At 37.2% G+C, this 23,372-nt stretch overlaps 1 protein-coding gene across 1 annotated transcript in view; it reads right to left on the bottom strand.

Moving 5' to 3' along the window:
- LOC149572821 (clathrin adaptor complexes medium subunit family protein) overlaps nucleotides 1–23,372 on the bottom strand; it is a 116,801-nt gene that overhangs the window by 17,691 nt on the left and 75,738 nt on the right. The window contains exon 6 of the mRNA XM_089813898.1: nucleotides 17,452–17,508. Within this exon, the coding sequence (XP_089670024.1) occupies nucleotides 17,452–17,508 (57 nt within the window). The remainder of the gene's footprint in view (nucleotides 1–17,451; nucleotides 17,509–23,372) is intronic.

Here is a 23,372-nt window from a genome sequence, read left to right as displayed (position 1 = left end):
TATATGTAAACCAATTCCCCTCAGAAGCTGAGGAACTAGAAACCTAAGATGAAAAATAATTGGCTGATGTAAGACTTGGGAATTAGAAGTTGAACAATGATCATTGAACAATAAACAATAAAAAGTTAAAAGTTGAGGAACTAAGTACCTGGGACAGCAAACGAATAGCTAGTGTGGTGGTTGTAGATTTCAATCCATAAGCTGACCACCACAAAATGGGATCCTCTTGTGCCATAGTCTTGATATCCGCCTTTGTCGCTTGTCTGTAACCCCTCAGAGTAGCAAATTTGATCCACTCAATGCGAACCTTAGCTGCTGTCTCAAGGTCATACATCTTGTCTATGCACTTGAAGAACCCTTCCTTCACCTAAAAAAATTTTAAAAGTACAAATTATTAGCAAATAGAAGAATCAAGATACAAGTAATGTAAATGATTTTAATTTATAAAATGATAAGAATCTAAGTCTTAAAGTGTTATATAATAATAATATAAATCACCTCATCATCATGAAGTGGTGTAACTCTACCAGGCCTAGTCATGTACCACCTCGGATTCAATGCATATGCAGCCATGTGTAAGGGTGTGTTAAGTTTGTCCCATCTACGCTGAATAATAGGCCGAATGTGATCATTGTAGAAGGCTAATGTGGGGTCCTTCTCTCGCACAACTGCCCTCATCTGCCCAAGCATAGAATCAATGCACTCATACACCTCTCCAAGTGTGGGCGCATCCCCATCTCCATACCTGATCACCTCGAAGACTGGCCTAATAATAGAGACAATGTATTTTGCATCGCTCCAAAATTCATCACTCTTAACTATATCCTTCACCCTCATCCCCTGCTCTGACCTGGAACCATCCCACCTATTCCATTCATTTGTCATAACCATTAGTTGCAATGGCTCCTACAAATCAAGCATTCTCTCCAAGAGAATGAAATAGGATGCATATCATGTCTCAACTAGCTTCAAGAACTCCTTGTTGGCGAAGTGTTAGGAATAAGGTGTCTCAACCTTGTATAATTCCTATTCTTATTATTTGTTTTGTAAAATTGTATTTCTTGCAAATAATGTTGATGTGTCGACATCTTGAATTGTGTGTAAGGAGAACATGACTAAAACAATTATGACAGATTCCTATGACACGTAAGAGCTATGTTAGGAAGATTCAATGACAGGTGAAGACATATGGCAACTAAGATATTTGAGTACTGTACACTCTACCCCATTTACCTTTGGGAGTAGCCCTAAAGTGAAGTGCATGTTATAAGTGTTTTTAGGGTTGCAAAGAGATGCGATGCGAACGAAAAGGGTGTATTATTGGTACTACGAGTAGCTACTGGAGTCTTCTGTTGTTGATGTTGAACTTGCATTGCAAGTGTATTGTAATCTTGTGTTGAAGATAATACATTGTGCAGGTTCTGAAGGGGTGGGGTTGTTTTACCGAAAGGTTTTTCCCCACCGGCAAATCCTTGTGTTATGTGTTCCTTTCTCTGTCTATTTTCTGTATGCATGGTTGGCTGCAATATTGTTGTTTACATGATATTGAATCTGTAAGTGTAGAAGATTTTAATAGGATTTGCATCATACTTTCCTTATGAGATTAGTGTAGGAAGCTGTTTCCGCACCTGAGTTTCCTTACACGAAGCTCCTAAATAGTGCATATGAGGTGTGGTGGTTGCAAATATACACTTGCACATCTCTAGCATCACTCACCACTCCCTTTATCCAACTAATCTTCCCCATGTCCTTTAGAGCATTGTTCATAGCATGCACACAACAAGGAGTCCACCAAATATGCTAATATGTGGCCTCAATAAGCCTCCCTGCAGCTCTGCACACATGAGTTGCATCTGTCACTACTTGGACCACATTTGGTGGCCCAATCTCCTCAATGACTTCCCGAAGAATCTGAAACTGAAAATCAGCATCTTTTCGATGCCCCGAACAATCAACCGCCCTAAGAAAGAATGGGCCCTCTATACATGTGACTATGACATTGATGAGTGGACGGTGTCTAATGTCCGTCCACCCATCCATGACAACGCTACACCCCAATTCCTCCCAAACAGCCCTCATGGTCTCCATGGACTCACCAATCTTGGCATACTCATCATCCAAGATTTTAGTCCTCAATTTGTGCTCACCTGGTGGCACATATGATGGTAATCCCACATTCGCTACTTTCTGAAATGCCTCCTTAAAATAAGGAGACCGAGCAATGTGAAGTGGAACGCCATTGGCAAATAACATTCTCCCAATGTATGCATCTAACTTCTCTCTCGTCTGGGCTGCAAACAATTTTGCTATAGGGTTGTTGTCACTAGACTGTGCCCTGCGTTTCCCCTTGCTCGTCTCAGCTGCTGCTAGACCTATAGAGCTATAAGTAGAGGAAGGTACGGAGGCCGCCCCTGGCAATGAAGTAGATGAAGCTCTACGCTGTGGTCTAGAAGAAGACATGCGTCGATGTTGTTGCCCCTGTATTTGTTGCTCATGCACCTCCTGCATAGTCTGAATCTGTTGCCTACCAGCCAAAGTAGTAGGCACTGGAAGGCCCAAGTCCTCTGGAACTTCCCAAAGCTTGTTGAATGCAACTCTAATCTTCAAGTTTGTGGATTCACCCAAAAACTTACATGGTTGGACACCTTTACCTGTCCAAAAGAGGAAGTGTACATTCACTCTAGTGATGCTACCATACCAATCTTCACCACAAATATTGCATCTCCACTTTCTTGTGCCACCTATTCCTTGTCTGCTTGTTATTCTAGTGGCAAATTGTTTTAAAGGAGATTTTGGATCAAACTTACCCCTAGCCCACTGTGCCAAAGCTGGGGAGGGGCAATCAGTAGATGGAGTACCAGATAGTATAAAACCAGTACCCATGGAAGTGGAACTAGTTTGGGCCCCTTGCTGATTTGGCCCAACCGGAATCGCAATGTCACTCTCATGGTCACCCCTCTCAACAGTGTCATCATCATCCTCAGCCCCAACCTCAGGCCCAGGCTCATATTCTGATTCACTGCCACTATCTGAATGAAATTCCATCTCATCATCACTATGAGTATTCATTGTGACACTGCATTTCACAAAATGAAAAAACAAAAATTAATAATGCTAAATTATTGAATTTATAAATGATAATCATAACCGACGACTTCCACTCTCTTCCCACTATATTTGGAAAAATATTAAAATTTAAAAAACAAAAATTTATAATTAAAAAAAAAAACGAAAATTGACTTCCAATGGTTCCATAGGATTTGAGCTTTTCTGAGCCGATTTCAATATGTAAGAATTAACAAAAAAAGTTTTAAAAAGCCCAAATCCTACGGAACCATTGGAAGTCAATTTTCGTTTTATACTCTGTTTTTTTTTTTTTTTTTTTTTTTCCCAAATATAGTGCGAAGAGAGTGGAAGTTGTCGGTTTAAACAATCGAAAATAGACATTTCAAACAGTCCAGAGATAACAGAGGTCGTCTAAACAAACAAAAAGTAAAACATTCATAAACATGCATTTCAAAATCATACAAATACGTTAGAAACCCTGCCTTTTGCTTTAAAAACTTCAACAAGATTCGATGAACCGGAACCCAGAACCACCCTCCTCTTCTTCTTCTTGCTCCTAAGCTCTCCTTTTTCACTTGCAAACACTCTCTTCACTCTTGCACAAACCCTTATCTCAGCTCTTCACTCTTCTTCTTCTTGCTGTTGCAAACAATGAGAAATGCAAATGTGAATCAAAATGAAGAATAGAAGGGTTTTAAACAGAGGAGGAGGAATGGATGGGCCCCACAATCCAATACAATAAATAAGAAACATTAAAACATTTTAAAAATGAGTTCAACTTTTTGTTTTTTTATGTGTCTTTTTTGCTTGCCGCGGGAGACGTCCAGGCGTCCCCCCACAACAGAGGAGACTCCTTGGCGTCCCCCCGCACCCGTCTTGGAGACATCTCCCCGTCTCGGAGACGTCTCGCCGTCTGCAGTGGCGATGGCGCTTTAAGTGGCGCCGCCCGAAACTTCGAGACGTCATCCCCCCATCCCAAGGTCGTCCCCTTCTCCAAGACGGCCTAGATTTTGGGAGGGGACGTGTCCCTGTGTTACACTGGAAATATGTCAATAATTGATTATTAACAATACAATATTGTTATATCCCAATTTTTGGTCCAATTTAAAAATACTCATAACCCTTGAGATTTCATGTTATGGTGTTATTATAATGCATAGTTATACTGCCCTAGGGGACAGGGGAACGGCGAAATGGGGGACAAGTTTTCGGGAAGGGGGACAGAGGGGTCTTAATTTGGGGACGGTTGAGGGATAGCAGGGGAACGGTGTTGAGGTACGAACACTGACGATTTAACACCAAGATGTTCCCCATCCTCCATGAAGGTGGCAAAATCTGGTGGCACCGCTAGGGATGGGGGAACGGAGTCCCCAAGTCCCCAATGTGTCAAGGTCTCCGGGACGTAGGGCAAAAAGAGGGGGGACACATCCCCATGTTACTAAGTTATAATGTTACCTTGAAATCTCAGAAGTTGGTTATTCATCATGAATTCATGGAAGTGAAATGGTGGTTAGTTGTTATGATGTTTTATGAATAATAACTTGTTATAGTAATTGTGATTATATTGAGGAATATGATATTATTGTGGAGAATTTCTTCCTTGCAATAGCATGTCGGGGGGGGCGCATTGCTAGGAAGGAATTGGGCATAAGCGCACCACCTATATCTGGGCAAATAAGAACAAAGTCCTGAACCACCATGGCTAAGGGTAAATGGCTAGGCAAGCAGGGGTATATGTTGGATGACCATGAGCTAACCAGTTAAATTATATATCACTTAACAACAAAAAAATAATCATTGAGCATTTAATTAAAAGGACAACTTGTTACCTTTTTATTTGAGATTATTGTGGAGCCTCCTGTTATGCTTATTATATCGACACCATGATATCAAGATACCTATACTTGCACATACATGTATTTATATATGTGCATAAATCGAAATAATGGTACAAAAGAGATAAATGATTAAATTTATGCACATGTATGTATACGTGTACATACAAAGTAATATAGCTACCACAATGCCTATATATTTTAAAATCTTTTGGAGGGAGAACCTTTATAATTATCTTTAATATTTGCTCCTTGTTGTTTTGAGCGATTGCCCATCTTTCCATTGGGCTTTTATTTTTAAATATTCCAATCGATGGAGTTACTTTTTTTTAATCAATTGGAAAAGTAATTCTTTTTGAACCAATAGCTGGCCTTGCTTCCGCCACCTCTACCTTTTCCCGTAACTGAGTGTGTGCTTGCAGGATTGTTTCATTTATGTACTCACCAGGACTATGCAAGCATTCATTACCCAAGCTTCCTTTATGCTCTACGATTTTCATATATATCTCATGACAATAAGCCAAGGTCTGCAGTACTCCGTTTTTATTCAAGAGACTAGCATATAGTCTCAAACCTGTCAAACTTCGTTGCCATCATTTTACAATGTTAGCATTCGACCTGTCAGACGGGGACAATGATCTCAAGTCTGCACTAGGCAACACAACTCTTATAGCAGGTTATGCATTCATTGTTCCTCGTTAGATTGATATACATAAGGATTGTTGGTGTTAATATTGTTGGGAAAATCATAAGTCAACATCATGATCACTGCAAGTAATCCATATTTATATTCCACTTTCAGATTTTTTGTATGATATGTTTTATGCAAGCACCGAATACTTATTGTGCATATTATTATCCGTGTTGGCTTATACAGAGGTGCTAGCAATATGCCTCTGAGATAAGAAGAACATATGGTGCCATGAAAAGGATTTTGTACAATGACATTGAATATAGAATATTCAAATTGATGCCAGAATTGAATATCATCTCAGGATCTCCTAGGAAGCACCCATAAGACTGAAATGGTCAAGCCAAAAGGGTGGGAGGAGAGAACATCCCTGCAAGAAGAAAAAAGAATCAGAAATGAAAGTTATCTAAATACAAAACTGCATAAAGAAAACTAAGTCAGCTTCTAGTAGTCCAATGTTTAAATCTTGTTGTCAAGAGAAGCAATGGTTGATACTTTAGCACCAAAATGCTCAGTGGCTAAACAAGGTGTCCCATGTCTATTTTTGGGTAAGGAGGGCACTTCTCAATTGAGATTGTGTGGGGTTACTTAAGGGTCTGCAGGTGGGAGGTTAAGCCCTTGACAATGCTTCTCCTCTCCACCAGATGCCAAGGCTTGCACAAGACAAAGATAGGATTTGCATTCAATATCTTCTGGTAATAGGTATTTTACTTTTGTGATATTTGAAATCTCAACTTAAAGAAACCTTAGATGGTTAATATCATTTAATCAATTATTCCTTCCAATGCTTAGAAATCAATTTCCTTTTAAATGTATTAGGAAATCAGTGAAATCAGTTGATTTTATAAATTGATCATGAAATTTAACTGCATGTATGAGATAGGCTTACTTGATGATTGTTATAACTGTCCTTCATTCATGCGAATAAAAATATAGACGCATCTCTTAGTTAATTTTAATTGTCATAATTAGCAATGGGAAAAATAAATGTTATAGTAATTGTATTCCCTAAATGGTATTGGTTATTACGATACCGTGGTATAACTTTTGTGCCCTAAGCATATATGTGGACTAACCCAAGATTTTGCAGGAGGATTCCAGTTTCGGAATTTAGGGTATTGCAAACTTAAAATCTTCAATTTAGTTTTATTTGATTATGCCTTCAATTGTTAGTTATGATATTTTAGTTAGACTAATTGTATCCATTAATCTCTTTCACATGAATGTGGAAGATAATTTTGTTATCACTGCCTTTTCATGAATGTGAAGTCGTAATTGTATTTCGATAATATGCTAGTTGTTAGCTAAGGCCCGGAAAAAAGGGATGTTACAAATATGCAAACAAATCACCAATTCACAAGTTACAAAAGTAGTATAACAACATAAATGATAATAGCAGCACTATAAATCAGTACAATAGTCTTGAAAATCAAAACCATGGTCTATCAATCTAAATGTCCAAATCAAAACATCTCAAACATGTATCCAAAAGTCTCAAACATCAAAATATAACAGGCTACATGCACAACCTATGAAACTAAGCCTCATGTTAGAAAAAAAAATTTAGCATGTTTTTTGTTTTTATCCATGTTTTAATGGAAAAAGCTTATTTTCTTAGTATGTAAGCTAACTAAGGAATACTTCTAATTTTTTCAATTTTATTTTTGTCTTTCCTCTGCTTTATGCTTTGAGGAAGCCTATATTATTATAATTCTTTCATTGTAATTAATGAGAAGTTTCATTTCTCATCTTTTGTTCTGAATTTTTTCTTTCTACAGCTGCATATTTTGTTCTATCATTCTAGCTAGAGTATTTGCTAGTTAATTATTTACACTTCATTCTGGCTATAAAATTTCCAATCGCTTAGAATCATATAAATTACTATCTCCCTCTAACAGATATGGATTATCCAATGAATGTCTAAAATTTAAATTCAATGGCCTTACAGCTTATCTGTGTGTGTGTCTCTAAACAATATTACTTGAATTGTTTTTTTATTCTAATAATTAAATATTTAAAAGCTAGCAATTACTATAATATATTTTTCTTTACTATCATTTTTTTAGCATATGTTTATTATCACATTGTGATGAATATTAAAAGACTTAAATAATTAAATTACATATTAGATTTAAAATTTTAATATATTCTAATTATTTATGATTTAATATATAAAATTTTAAACATATTTAATCACGAATTTTATTTTCCGTGGGCAAGAATTCAAACCTTGTGGGCTCCTTACATTGTCAATTTGGCAAAAAGAATTTTTTTGAAAAAAGTGTTTTTAATTAATATTTAATGCCAGCAATCATCTAAATATTTTTGGCACACTTTATGTTTCGAGGATGGATCAAGGACATTTCCAGCGTCCCTTAGGCATTTTGAGGACAAATTCTCATCCCCAAATGTCAAGGAACATTTCCTACAATTTCCTATTTTTTTTGAAATCGAGGATCGTTGGGTAACATTACCTTTTCGTCCCATTGTCCCTGAAACATTTTGGGGATGAAAACAAGTCCCCTAGGGATAGGAAACATGTTGCCCTCTAACATAGTTTAAAAACTACAATACATCAATAACTTTCATTAATGATATAATCACCAACACAAAATTACATAAGTGAGTACCAACCCTCCTCAAAGCACCAACTTCGATTACCTAAGGCACCAACCTCAGTTTGAGCACCAACTCAAAAATCAACATCTCAAAATAACATAATAAGCAATTTATAAGAGTGACACTCAACTCATTCGATCCCTAAGATGTATATACAACAACACACATCTCCTTGAAAAATCTTCAACTCAAAATCACATCCCCAATAAATACTCATTCACCACTTGCAGTCTTGTTCGTTCAATATAGTTATGTCCAGTAAACCCGAACCAAGAAAAAATAAACACCCATCATTATGCAACTACAAGGAAGAATCTTCAACACCCTATAACAAACTCAAATACTTCTTACTACTAACTGTTGATGTCAGTTTTGTACCACTACATAACATATAGGAATTGAATACTTGATATGGAATATCAAACACTCAACCTTCTCTTGAAAAGTAAATACTCATGACGAACATGAGAAAAACTCCAAGGTTCCTTACACCTGTGGATACTAACTTAGTAATATTAAAGTGATTTGTTGGCTAATCACGTAGGCGGGCTTACGTTGTTCTTTCAAGGATGTTGGACTTTTGTTGTGATGTTGATGAAATCTAGCTTTGCAATGTATATTAGCGCCAAATGATGTTGATGGCGATGATGGAGTGTATATCTGCCAATGATGCTTTCCCTTTTCTAACTTTCTTCTTGAACGAACTCCAACTACTAAACTACTTGCTACTTTACCTCTACTCCTATGAATGGAAAGATTAACAAATGGACAGGGATCAAATCTAATGAAAGCTTACCAGCGATGCTACCTCCATAGATGCAATGATTCAAGGAAAAAATACTAGATTACCACGCAAGGCTTCCTAACAAGCTGCTAGGATGCTAGTGGCCTAGTTTATGGATCCCTATCAAACATCCACTAATATCACCATACAACTATCCATCTATTCTTACTCTTGCTTAACAACTTTCTTGAAATAAAATCTACTTTAACAACTTCTATGAAATTTAACTTTAACTATTGGAAGTAAAAACCATGCAATAACACCAAGTGTTCTTAATCACTGTGCAAGTCACAACAATGATAAGAGAAACAATTTTGGTATTATCTTAAGTAACAATTTTCTTCAACCCTTTACAAATGAGAGTAAATGGCCTTATATAGAGGCCAAAATTACAACCAATGGTAGAGATTAAGAGGCAAAATCAACAATCCAGATCAAATCCCGGAAACCCTAATTGGGGTTGCCACCCCATCAGCCAATGAGAAGATGTCATCTCATTAATGAACCAATGAAAAAAAGGAAAAGTGACAACCAATGAGAAGGCACCAAAATGGTAGCCAATCAGAATCAGACACCTATCCTACCCAAGAAGAAAGGAGAACTTGCCACTTGGGCTTACATCAAATGATCTAATATAATTCTACCCTTTTCTTTCATCTTTTTAGCCAAGGCAATGAACTTGGCTAGCCTATCGTTTACTTCCTTCATGGGAGGTTAAGGCATGTGCTTCATCTTGAGCTTACCTGAATTAATCAAGTTGTTCGCTGCTTGCAATGTCTTCTCATGATCCTTCTCATATTCCTTCACATATCCAATAAAGGCAATGAGGGAGGCAAGGGTGCCCAAATATTTCTTCTTGATGGCAACCTTCACCAACTCATCCAATCTCGATCCAAACTCTATCTCATTGACGTTCTCTTCTTTGATATCTTCAAAGTGCAACCCCAATATCGCCCAACATGGTTGAAATGGAGGTGTCAACGCCTAGGCTATGTTGTACAATCTCATTCTGTATCTCTTCAAGTATCCTCAATCTGATGGTCAAGGCAATATACCAAGACTCCACCGTACTCATTCCTCCTTCATCCACCAATTTGGTTCTTTCCAAATATCTCTCCAATAGCCCAATAAATGTTCGTAGCCTAGGAACGACTAAGTCCTTGACTGGAAGGAAATCCTTCCACTCCCCTTCAAATGTTCTAAATTTGTCTCTAATAACCACTACTGACCTAAATGCCAAGATAAAGGAAGGCAAAAAAATTCGCCCATCTTGAATTATATCACCGATCCAATCCTTGATTTCGTGTAGCTAAGCCGATATCTCTTCTATGTTGCTCCCGCTATCTTGCGAAAGGGTTGCCTGATGCAACTGTTGGATAGGCTAGCAATCTCTCTAATACTTGTTTTTAGCCTCCAACTCTACAATCCTCTTGTGCGCCTTCCTCAACCTTTCTCTAATTGAAACCATGCCTTCCTAGATCTCCTCACACTCCATGTCATTCACAATTCTTCCCAAGTTATGCTCTACTATCTCATACTCCTGGGCTACAATCTCATCCACTGCCTTGCTAACCTTTGGTATAGCAATCTGAACCTTTTGGTGACCCTCATCATCACTCCTAATTACCTTTGCCACCGTTTTTGCAATTTGTTTCTATTTCTTACTATCTTCCTTTTCCACTAACCCCTGAATATTGTCAATTGTTCTGACAGTCACCACCTCACCTCTTGGCATAAGCATTTGCTTTAACCATAATGGTGCAATGCATCTCCCCAAATCTAGATTTGGTTCAACTATCAAAGCATCACCAACGGCCTCAAGCGCCAGGCTTACTTCCTCAATATCAATTGGCCTATCCTCTTCTACACTAGTGACTATCATACCATCTCCATGTTGGTTCTTCGAGAGAGGAGAGTATTTGATACTGTCACTGTAACCACTTGATACCGAATCAGAGATCACCTCTATCAAGACCCTTTGTCCACTTGTATTAACCTCTTGGTTCCTAGCCTCAATTATGCTCTCCCTTGATAGCGCTGCATTTTGTCTCTTTGCTGGAGGCTCCTAATGCTCTTTATTTTCTCAACCTCCAAATTTATCTTCTTGCTCTTAACTGCTCTTTGTTGCTAGCTACTACCCCTACCTTTATGTTCGACTGACTCCGCTAGACCTTCTTCCTCTAGTTTCATCTTCTCGTAAGTAAGGCGTACCTTCCGAATTTGCAATTACCTTAACTTCTCATTTTTCTATGACTCAGTGTGTAGATCAATTGTCCTTATAACTGCTTCTAAGGAAGGATCCTGATGATCAGCCCAATCCACTAGACCCAATTTTGTTCCATCCACTATATCATAATCTTCTCTTAGCACATTTTCATCATCTTCTAGTTGATCAGGAAAATCAAGGCCTCTCCATCTGATTGCCCTCATCATGCCCACTGACAACCTTGAGAAAGCTAGCTTTCTCACATGAAAGTCATCCTATGCATTGGCCCAAAAATCTTCTATAGTAGGAAGATGTTTGAATGTGTTTTCGTGAGATGCCTTCATAAGACCATTAGGATCGAATCCCTATCTTGCTCTATACCATCCTAGAGGATACCATTCTAACTCCTCTGCAGCTGCAAAGGCGACAAGATTGGGGAAAGTATAATTGCCTACTCCAAATGAGAAGGTAATCCCTATCTCACCTTTAAGTTTCATCATCTTGTCATAATGCTCAATTTGCCTAGCCAACTTCATCAAAACTATCTTGTCGGGTGGGTACCTTGGAAGTCTCTTGGGACAAACTGTACTCCCTGCCAATCTAATATATGTGAATTGCGGAAATTGGATGAACCAACTCCCATACTTCTTAACTTTTACTTCGGCTCCAATGAGAGCCTCCTAGCAGGTGTCCCTTGTAATATTCTTACCATCTTCATGGAAAAGGCATCATAAAACATCTTATGATCTTTGGTGGTGTCCAAATGAAGTTGTGGATAGCACTCATGCACCAAACATTGCCCCAGCCCATTACCAATCACTCCTAAGGCCTTCAGTCCAAGATGTTCATATAGTCTCGCAATCAGATAGAAAAGATAGAACCCATGTAGAATTGCTTTTAATGTTGCACTGTCCTAAGTTGCAACTCTAAATTCTCACTTATAATTCTAGCCCAATCAAATTTTCTCTTTCCATTTTCAATTTCATCAATAAAATAGTACATCCAGTTCTCGAATTGCATACCTTGAGCCACGCCCATGATCTGGTTGAGAAGCACAATAAGGTCACCATACTCTGATTTGAAATCTGACCGGGTGAGCTTTGACGACTTGGTAACTCCCTTCTTGCCTTCGTGTAATCAATTCTACTTTAGATGAATGAAGTAAGCATCCTAGTTATCCTGAAAGAACTTGGCCGCCTGATCCATCATTACCACTGTCATGCCTTTATACTAGGGAATATTGAATACTTCTTCGACCACTCGTTCACTAATGTTAACCAACACTCTCTTCCCTTCATCAAAAATGATGCACTTGGTAACAATATAAAATCGAGATGCACACTCCATTATCAATTCTAGACAAGGCAAGGTAGGAGGAAAAGTCGTCACGTGTACAATTCCACTCTTGTAGATCTTCTCCATGGGGGATTGTCCTTCCTTCAATCTATCCTTCAATTGTACCATGTTCATGGTGTCGATATTGGTGTCACTTAATCGCCTCACTTTCGAAAAGTTGGTCTTAAGCATTATGTCTTTCTTGTCCTTTTTGGTATTCGTTCCCTTTGGGTTCTTGCTTGCACTAACATCTACCATCCTAAACATTTATTTTTGCCCTTTCGTTCTAAATGATATAGACTACACTTATCAATCTCCAAACTTCTTTCTATCAATGGAATCTAGCTTATTTCTACCTATCCAAATCCTATCTCTACACTTATCAATCTCCAAACTCCTTTCCTAAGGGTGGGACTACCACTTATTTTTGTCTCTTTGTTACCTTAGGATGGACTACATTTATATCTCCCAACTTTAGTCCTAGGGCGATCTAGCTTATTTCTGCATCTCCAAGTGTCCTATCATGAAATCTACACTTATCTCCCAACTTCAATGGAAATAATGAAGTGGTGGATGAAAAGTGCAAGAAGAATATAAGGGAAACGAACCAAGCAAGAACAAGGAATAAAATCCGCCTTTAAAACCAATCTTCACTTTAAAAGATAAACAAAAATCTTACCTTAAATCTGCTTTCTACCAACAATCGGGCCTCTTCAAATTCAGATCTGATCTCAAAAATTTCAATCCTTCTCCAAAATGTGATGCCCTAGCAAATGAATTACTTGCAAAAATCTGCTCCTCTCCAAATTTCAACCTCCTTGAAAAAATCGTCCAACTTGAAGGAAAATCGCTGCCCTATGGCAAAAAAATCTGCTCCAAATCAGAATCTCAACCCTCTAAAATCACCCACACTTGCCAAAAATCAAATCTCAAATCACCTTACCTCTCCAAATAAAATTGCCATAGCTGGAGAAAAATCGCTGCCCTAGGAGGAAAATCTGACCCCAAAATCGATGTCAATCTTGCAATAATCAGACCTTCTCCTCCAAATTCGCCTTAGGGCAAAAATCACCCATCTCCAAGGAAAAAATCGCTGCCAACGAGAAAAAATTAGACATCCAAAAAATCACTGCCAAGGACAAATTCGCCCCTTTGGAAGAAAATCGCTCAACCTCTAGCAAAGGAAGTGGAAATGAATGAGGAAATAAGAGGGGGGAAGACCCTTCTTATATCCTCTTGTTGATCTCCAAAGTGGACCGCCTTGCCTAGAGGGAAACAAAATTCAAGTTCAACACTCAAAGATGGCCCAATTTTAAATTAAACATGAAGATAACTAAGCCCTATAGCAAAATTGGCCCATTTAATTGCCAGTTTGACCCAGAATTGCAAAATAGAAATAAGGTAAGCCTAGGAGATGTCAAAATTTTCATTTAACAACATTTTGGCAATTAAAATATCATTAAAACTGAATCTAGCAAGCCAAAATCAATTTTTAATTCTAAATTACCAATTTCCTTTAACATTTCTAAAATCCTCTAGGCAAAATTTCAACCAAATTAATGAGATTTTGCAATTTAATCCAATTTCAATTTTTTAACAAAATAAATCCTTTTCCTAGCAATCAAAATTCAAACTCCAAATTCAATTTCACTATCAAAATTTATTTTCATCGAAAAATTTCAAAATTTCCAAAAAGACTAAATCTAAAATTCATTTTGAAAATGCTCAAGCTTATACAATTATATCAAATTTTCAAAAATTCATCTAAATCCAAAATTTGCAAATTTTATTCTGCCAAAGATCATTTTAACCATCGAAGAAAATGTTGTTTGAATTTTGTTTGGCCTAAGGACAAAATTACATGTTCTGGAAATCAAATTTAGCACCTGGTGAAAACAAGCCAAATCCCTCCTAGAGACCAAGATGTCCAAGGTGTAAAATTGCCAATTTGAAAACCTCTAGACAACTCCAAATTTCGCTAAGGCAACCAAAAAATTCTCAACACCCACGAAAATTGCCAAAGCTTGCCCGAAAAAGGGGTTCCCTAAAAATTTTGGGGCGATGGTGTGAAAACCTCACAACACTAGCCTATGATTAGAATCTGTTGTCAAAAACATGGCTAACAATGCTCAACTCAATCCACAACCTCATATGAAACCCCTTTTTTATACCTCGTCTTCTTCAATCAGCTCCCACACAAAAACAAGTCACTATAAAAATATATGCAATTTTCAAACTCTCCTTAGTTATGTCTCGTGCTCACACCAACATCCGATCAATTACGAATATCCTCACGTATTCCTCTTGTCAAACTTTATCCCTGCCCAACTTTTTCTCCAATAAATGTCTTCATTATTTTATTTAGAGCACGATACCATCATATTCAACTACTATATTAGATACAAAACTTCATCATTTCCAACACCCACACTTACACAAATCGGCAAAGATAATTCCTCTACACACAATCACCCTTATCAAGCCAACACAATAAACTTTCACTAATTATGCTTGCCTTTTTCTACAAATAGAAATGGAACACGAATATTGTGCAAAAAAAAAATTACAGCCCATCAATAATTAAACCATACCTCAAATTATCATCAATTCATAACTACTCAAACCAAAAATACACCTCGAACACAATATGCAAACTGTTTCATTGAAAACGATTCCATGAACGAAGGCTTAGCTGATGAATATTTTCATTAATTGTTGACTTGGCAATCTAACCTAGCAAGACAAGCCAGCAAGCAGGTGAAGTGGACAAGCAACCAGCTGAAGCCACAACCACGCAATTCAAGCACACAACTAGGTAGCTCAACCACACAAACAAGCCACTGAAGCACGCATCCAAGTATCTCAAGAAGCTCAACCAAGTGACCAAGTAGCTCAACAAACAACCAAGTAACAAAGCAGCTCAAGCACAGAACCACGTAGCACAAACAACTCAAGAAAACAACCAAGCAGTTGATTCCAGTTCTCTATTACTTTGAGCGATCCTTCAGAATTTATACAACCTTGATCATCAACCTTCAAGATCAATGACAAGCTATTCAACAGCTTATTTCCTCAAACTGGCATTCCAATTCCGCTCTGATTTCAAGGAAGATGAGGAGATCTTGAATGAGCTCTACAGTCATAGAGCAGATGATGCCTTAATGTAGTGTTTAAGCACAGACAGTCCACAAGGATCAGATTTTTAGACTTGCACAAGGAGATATATTTTCTCGTGGTACGTGCAACGCAACTTGGTCATCATTGTATCTAGGTAAAAATCTATTTAGCATCATTTGGATTTAAAATAAAAACTTTTCCACTTTAATATTATTATATTAAAATTTAAAGGTCTTTTTGTTATCTCAAATTGATGGTGGGAAAGATTTGGTACTAAGATACCAAATCTTCTGAGGGTAGTAGTTTGAATGTTGTGTCAACCATGCAACATTTTGTATTGTGAGCACACTTGGAGTATATTTGAGCACATAAACTCCAAGAAGTGTAATTGATTGTCCATGCAAAGGTTGAACAATCTAATTTATGTTCATAATCCTAGAAACTGTCTTCACCAAAAACAAATTTTGGGCATTGACTTATCCCCCATAATGCTAGAGGAGGTCGATCCACAATCCGATTCGATTACTAAGGCTGTGGATCCTATCTTTATTGATAAAGACCTCAATTGGGTTGACCAAGTGAATAAAGAAGCTAAGGTAGTAGCTATGGCAGAGGAGGATAGATCACAAGCATACACTTTGGATGTCAGTGTGTGTCACTGAGTCTTCATTGAGCCATAGACTTCTAGCTTTTGTTTTGATATTTGTTTGAAAGCTTTGGTGTCATATAAATCATATTCCATGATTTTTGTATACAATTGATAATATTTATATATCTAACTGTTTTATTTCCTTTAGCTATAATTTGTGTTTATACTTATTTTACCAAAGTGTATGTGTATGTGATCAAATTAGATTGGATTAGATGAAGTTAGCATGTCTTCAACAATTTTTTATTGAAGGGTATATCAAACAAGTTTTAAACTCTGCAAAAATAATTGAATTTCTTGGGATTTTCAATTTGCTGAGACTAGGCAGTGAGTTCGAGTTCAAATCCAAAATCAGCTTGCTGAGTCCAACTCAAGTCAAAGTCTAATTACTATGTTGTATACGGACTACTTTGGTCTATCACTATGGCTGAACTTACATTTTGACATATATATATATACTCTCAAACCAATTATACAGCAAACTTCTAAGTTTCTAATTTTGTTTGATTCACAGTTCATAAGTTACCGGTACAAATGTTTCAATTTTCATACTCTTGGGCTTGCAGCTCTACCAAAATGTTGAATTTTGAAAATATAATCACCATTAGAATTCCATATTTTTTTAATTAAAAATACATATTATATTTATCATCCCATCTTCCTAAATCCAGGAAAAAAATCATCATGACAGAAACACATAGCCATCCCCCTCCTAAAACACAATTAACTGACAGTAACATTCATATGCTAGTTCAATTTTTCTACAAAAACCAATGCTAAATTACATTTACAAGCACTAAAAGTCAACACTGTCAATGCATATATCATAAAATGTACATAAATTGTTCCAATTTCTTTGGGTAATGTAACACATTTTGTGGACGACCAATCTTTCACATGCATGACTTCTAGGGCCAACTGCATCAATTGTATATTGCCAAAACACTACAAAAAAAGCACGAAAACATTATATATAAAGCCGATGAATCAGTTTTTCCAATGTTAAGACCAATAATATAATAGTGTCTGAAAGTGATATGTTTTCAAATCAGCTATTAGATAATTGAGCCAGAGAAGATGAGTTAAACAAAAAGAAATATAGTAAAAGAAAATCTAAATAAACTAGATTAGAAAAGAAGATGGGCATACAGCTTTTGGATCAACAGACATTCCTGACATAGTACCCCCAAGAAGCTTAAACGACACCTGTAATATGCATAATTTACACACAAAAAATAGGGTTAGCATTCCCACATATTAAAAAAGTACTATGTGCAGGAATCACACTAAGTTCTTGATCAAACAAATGACATCAAATTAAAGAATACCAAACAAATAAAAGAAATCTCTTGTATTGATGTGTAATTTGCTCAGTCATACCAATGACTAATTCAAGTACATAGACCATACAGAATCTTAGGACTTAAACTACTATGTATGTAATTTGTTTAATAAGCATAAAGTTATCCAACTGCAGCTCTTAGCAGAATGTAGAATTGATTGTGAAAACATCAAAAAGAAAATTTAGTGCAGCAGTGTATAATGTCCTCACATTTGAGTTTCACCTGGGTTCACATTAATAACAAAATCCAATAATAGAAAAGTCCAGAAAAGTCCAACTATGAGCAGTTTTATCCCTTGGCATCCCAAAAGCAGCAGGAGTGTCCAACACCAATTCAATCCCTTGGGGTAATCAGATTGCCTCTCGGCCCACAAAAGGAACAAGCATCCAGCTATGTTCCTTGAGATGGCATACTTAGTTCGAAGGAACCGGTAAACCACATCTCTATTACGATAATAGATAACTTCTATTATTAGTTAATGGTTATCTATCTGTAAGCAATTGTAAATATTAGAAAGTTTCTAATATTAGTTAGTTTATAGCTTTCTTTTAGCTAGAATACAATGTTTCTATTATTTATGATCGTTTCCTAAGGAAACATTGTTCAATTCTTTTGAATATATTGACCTCTCGGTCTCTGTTAATAAAAAGCAAGTATTTTACCAATTACATCGTAATATGGTATCAGAGCTAATTCTTTGAATTTTTTTGAAAAATATTATAATTTCTTATTTGAAATTATCAAACCAATATTTTTCGAAATCATTTTCTGTGATATCTGCCTCTTACGGCCATTTTTCTACAATTGTCGTCTGCTTTTTATGCACATTTCCACCATTTTTTGTGGTTTTTTTTGCAGCAGGACTGTTTTTGTTCAAAACCCTAATTTTTGTACCAAATCAAAAAAATCTACAGATTTTTGGTGGGTTTTTCGAGATCTCAACTATTTGGGTGCCTCAATTTTTGTGTCTCAATTTTTGATCTAGCAGATCTAGAAACCGACAACATATTCTTTCTGGGTTTTTTGAGCTCTCTTCTAGGTACCCCTTCAAATTTTCTGCGTCTTCCATTTTTTGTCTTGAAGTACGTGCCTTTGCAGATTTTCACGCTTTTTCATTGAAAAACATGCTATGGCATCTCTAACTAATTTTTTGCTTGAGAGCAATTCAAAATTCAATGGTCGAAATTATGAGACTTGGAAGTAGCAAATAATAGCAATTTTTGAATATCAGAATACTGATCATATTATTCTGAGTGTTACACAACATCGACTGCCCTTGGTACTGATCAGGATACATGGGATCTGAATAATCGGGAAGTGGTGATGCTTCTCAAATTATCCATATCTAATGATCAGCTCTCTCAGATTCCATCCGGCAAGGCCACTACCAAGATATGGGCGCATTTCAAGAATCTTCATGAGACTTTTGACAAAAGTAGAGCTTTCTTTTTTAATTACACTATGTTTTCAATTATCATGGACGAACACCACTCTAGGCTCACCTGAATAGAATTCAAGAAATTCGTTATCAGTTGTTTGCCATTGATCAGAAGATGAAGAGGACATTATGGTTATCACTCTCCGAAGTTTACACAAGTCCTGCGAGCATTTTATTAAGACTCTCAAGATCACCTCTTCTGGTGTTGATCTGAAATTCACAGATCTATGCACAATTTTGCTTTAGTAAGAGCAATGGAAGCAACACTTTGGTAGTAGTTCCAACTCCACCTCCACATAGCAAGCCTTTGTTGCTAATCCTTTCAGAATGATAAAGGCAACTCGTAGCAAAAGTCCTCGCACTAGCTTCAGAAGGCTCTAGGAAGAAGAACGTTCAATGCAACTATTGCCACAACTTTGGTCACATGAAGGTTGAATGTCAAAAATGCTTAGTTGCCCAATCTAAGCAATCGGGTTCGCAGCCAAAAGCGAACTGTGTAGAGCACACTAAGTAGACGGAATCTACCTTTTACACCTTCATGGCTAAAAGGTCTGTTGATCATGTGAAGTCGTCTACTTGATACATTGATTCAGATGTCTCTCGTCATTTCATCCCCCGCAAGGACTGGGTCACTGACTACCAACCTTATTCAAATTCTATTATTTTTGGTGGCGGAGAAGAGTATATCGTTGTCAACAAAGGCAACATTCAAATTTAGTCTGCTGGGAGGAATCTCATTTTCCTCGATATGTACTACGTTCCAACGATGGAGCTATAACTACTCTCAGTCAATCAGTTGCTGTAACACTCTCCACAATTGGATGTCACCTTCAGTTCACATCAGTGCACCATTAGTGATAGGGCAACTCACTCTATTGTTGTAGTGGGTCTTGAGGATGATGGTCTTTTCTGACTTGCTGATTCAGGTGATTCTCGGGACTTAGCTATGGCTTCTCAACGGTCTTCTGTTAGCACACTTTGGCATTAGTGGTATGGGTACTTAAATGTGCATTATCTCTCACAGCTTGGTTGGGAAGAGCTTGTCTTCGGTTTGCCAGAGATTCAAACTCAGCAACATGTAGTTTGTGATGCATGCTAGGCTGGGAAGCAACATTGCACACCTTTCACCAGTGGTGATTCATGGCAAGCTTCTCAGGTATTTCAGCTTGTTCATGCCGATATCTTTGGCCCTATAGTTGCTAATATTCTTGGGTTTAGCTATTTTTTGTTGTTCATTGATGATTTCAATAGAAAAATGTGGATATACTTTCTTAAAAAGAAATCAGTTGCACTTATCGTATTTCAAAAGTTTAGACATTAGTTGAAAAAGCATCTAGGAAATCTATTAATACTCTTAGATTAGACAATGGGGGGAATTTTGTTCTAATGACTTCTCTAACTTCAATGATACTCATGGCATTAGGTGCCAATTAACCACATCCCACACACCACAACAAAACAATGTAGTTACGTCGGAACAAAACAATCACCGAAATGGCTCAATCCATGCTAAAACATAAACATGTTCCAAAGAAGTTCTCGACATAAGCAGTTAACACTGCATTTTATCTTTTGAACCGGTCACCCACAGTAGCGGTCAAAGGTAAGACTCTAGAAGAGACCTGGTCAGATCGCAAGCCTAGAATCAATCACCTGAAGGTTTTTGGCTCTATTGCTTTTATTTGGATCACTAATGCGTCTCTCACCAAGTAGGATGTCAAGAGTCAAAAACTCATTCTTGCTAGATATAGTAGTCTTCAAAAAGCCTACCCCTTGATTGACACTAAGACATCTCGTCTCCAATACAATCGTGATGTAGTCTTTGATGAGCAACAAGGACCATTCATGCATATTTCTCATGTTCTCGATCCAGCAAACCAACCTATGAAGGCTCATGATTTGGGAGTTAGACTTCCATTAGGTCCACCTGATGGAAGGACTCCAATAGCTCCTGCAACTCTAGTTATACCAGTGATCCCTGTATAGACACCTTCAGCTTCTCCTGCAGGATCACCCAGACTCATAGATGTCTCACCTGAGTTTGATCCAGATTCCTCTAATGAGAAACCTAATCATAGAGCATCTCCCCATACTCATGTTGGTCATTCTCCTCTTCGGCCTAAGTGGTGGGCTAAGACACTTGCTAATCTTCGTGATGATGAGCTCATTGATGGGAGAACTGCTCGAAAAATGAGCAAACCTACAGAGTCTGATAACTTTTCTCTCATGGCCAAAATTCATAGTGTGTTTGAACCTCAAACATATTCCGAGGCTAAAGGAATTCCAGAGTGGGAATAGGCCATGATATCTTAACGCTAGAGCCTGCCAAAGAATAACACCTAGGTCCTTTCTGATCTTCCACCAGGGAAGAAACTCATTGGCTACAAAGGGGTTTACAAAATCAAATATAAATTTGATGGTACTTTGGATAAGTACAAAGCTCATTTAGTTGTAAAAAAATTTCACAACGTCAGGGTATTGATTATAAAAAGACCTTTGCTCCTACTGCAAAGATAAGCACAGTCAAATTAGTCCTAGCCATGACAACACAGTTTGGCTAGAAGGTCCATCAAATGGATGTCAAGAGTGCTTTCCTAAATGATGATCTCCACCAAGAGGTCTACATCACGCAACCTCCTAGTTTCAAGGTTGCCAGTAAAGAACATCAGGTTCTCAGATTAGTGAAAGCTCTCCATGGCTTGAAGCAGGCCCGTCGGGCATGGTATATCAAAATTGATAAGTACCTCAGTGATCAAGGCTTCTAGAGGTGTGTGTGTGTGTGTGTGTGTGTGTGTGTGTGTGTATCATCCTTTCGGTTATTTACATGAATGATTTGATCATCATTGATACTTTGGCATCTTTGATTCAGGGAATCAAACAAAATTTATGCCAGTCTTTTGATATGACTGACCTTGGACGCATGCACTATTGCCCAATTGTTGAGGTTTGGTAGCAATCTTCTGGTATATTCATCTCTCAATCCAAATATGCTAGGGTTTTGTTAAACAAATTTCGTATGCAAGATTGCAAGCTTGCATCTACACCCATAGACAAAGGTCTCAAGTTATCAACCAAATCTAATTCTCCTCCCGTTGATGATACTACATATAGGCAACTAGAAGGCAGCCTCATCTATCTCTCTACTACTAGACCTCATATCAGCTTCACAGCTAGCTACATCTCACATTTTATGACAGCTCCTAAGGCTGATCATTGGATGGCAGCAAAGTGTGTGCTTCGTTATGTGAAGGGCACTACAGATTTTGGACTTCTTTACTGGTGTAGTAGCACCTATCAAAAAGGAACAAAAAGAGGATGCGTGAGGATGACATACTTTATCTTCTAAATGTATTTTGAGTCCATTCGAATCAATATGTAAAGCTAAATAAAGCCATTTGTAATAGATTGCCCAAGTTGTCTAGAATGGTAAAATTATGAAAATAAACCCATGGAAGAGTAAAATGTCATCAAATGTCATATAAAGTCTATTTTGATATGTTAGTAGGGGTTTTATAGAGTTGAAAGGTCATTTATCGGAAAATGCAAAAGTTTATTAAAATATTGTCATAAAAAGTTGACAATATGTAAAGTTGATGTAAAGAGGAAGGTCAAGAGTCATTAGGAGGTAGACAGTAGGTTAAAGGAATTGAAAAGACATTAAAATATCATGTAATGCTCGTAATTTATACATTTAAATGGTTGGAGAATAGAAATGAGAGGAAGTTTTGTTTCGCAAGTTTTATGTTAATTTTTTGTATAATTTTCCACAAACTCAATTGTTGTTTCTATTAGTACAAATTCATATGAAAAGCTACAAACCTGAAATTTAAATTTTCATAAAGGTATTTTAGTTAGCTTTATTTTGGTTTTGGTTTGGTCGAATTTCATTGTGATTTGACGAATTTAAAAGCATTTGAGTGCAAACTGGTTTGAACTTGATGTACGCAATTGGAAGAAGGGTAATAACTTTGATTATGGTTATCATTTTGAGCTATAACTTTGGAAAACGTATTTAACTAATATATATACTCTCTCATAAAATGAATTGGTTTTATCTCTTCATTTGTGAAAGTTTTTGATAAGAAAAACAGGTTTTGGAGGGACTCTGAAACCCTTTACAAATCTAGAAATTTTCAATGAAGCCCAAACCAAACAAAACAACAGACCTAAGGAGAAACAGGTCACGGAACAAGACATAGTGACCAGAGTGGCATCACAGATAACACAGTACTCATCAGCCACACAAACAGGTTTTGAACGGGCAACTGTAACCTGAAATTCAAGGTGAG

This window comes from Cupressus sempervirens, chromosome 2 (assembly GCF_028749045.1).
Source record: "Cupressus sempervirens isolate cs-2001-9-10 chromosome 2, ASM2874904v1, whole genome shotgun sequence".
Classification (NCBI taxonomy): Eukaryota; Viridiplantae; Streptophyta; class Pinopsida; order Cupressales; family Cupressaceae; genus Cupressus; species Cupressus sempervirens.
The sequence above is the reverse complement of the archived record's forward strand: the minus strand, read 5'-3'. Positions and strand labels throughout refer to the sequence as shown.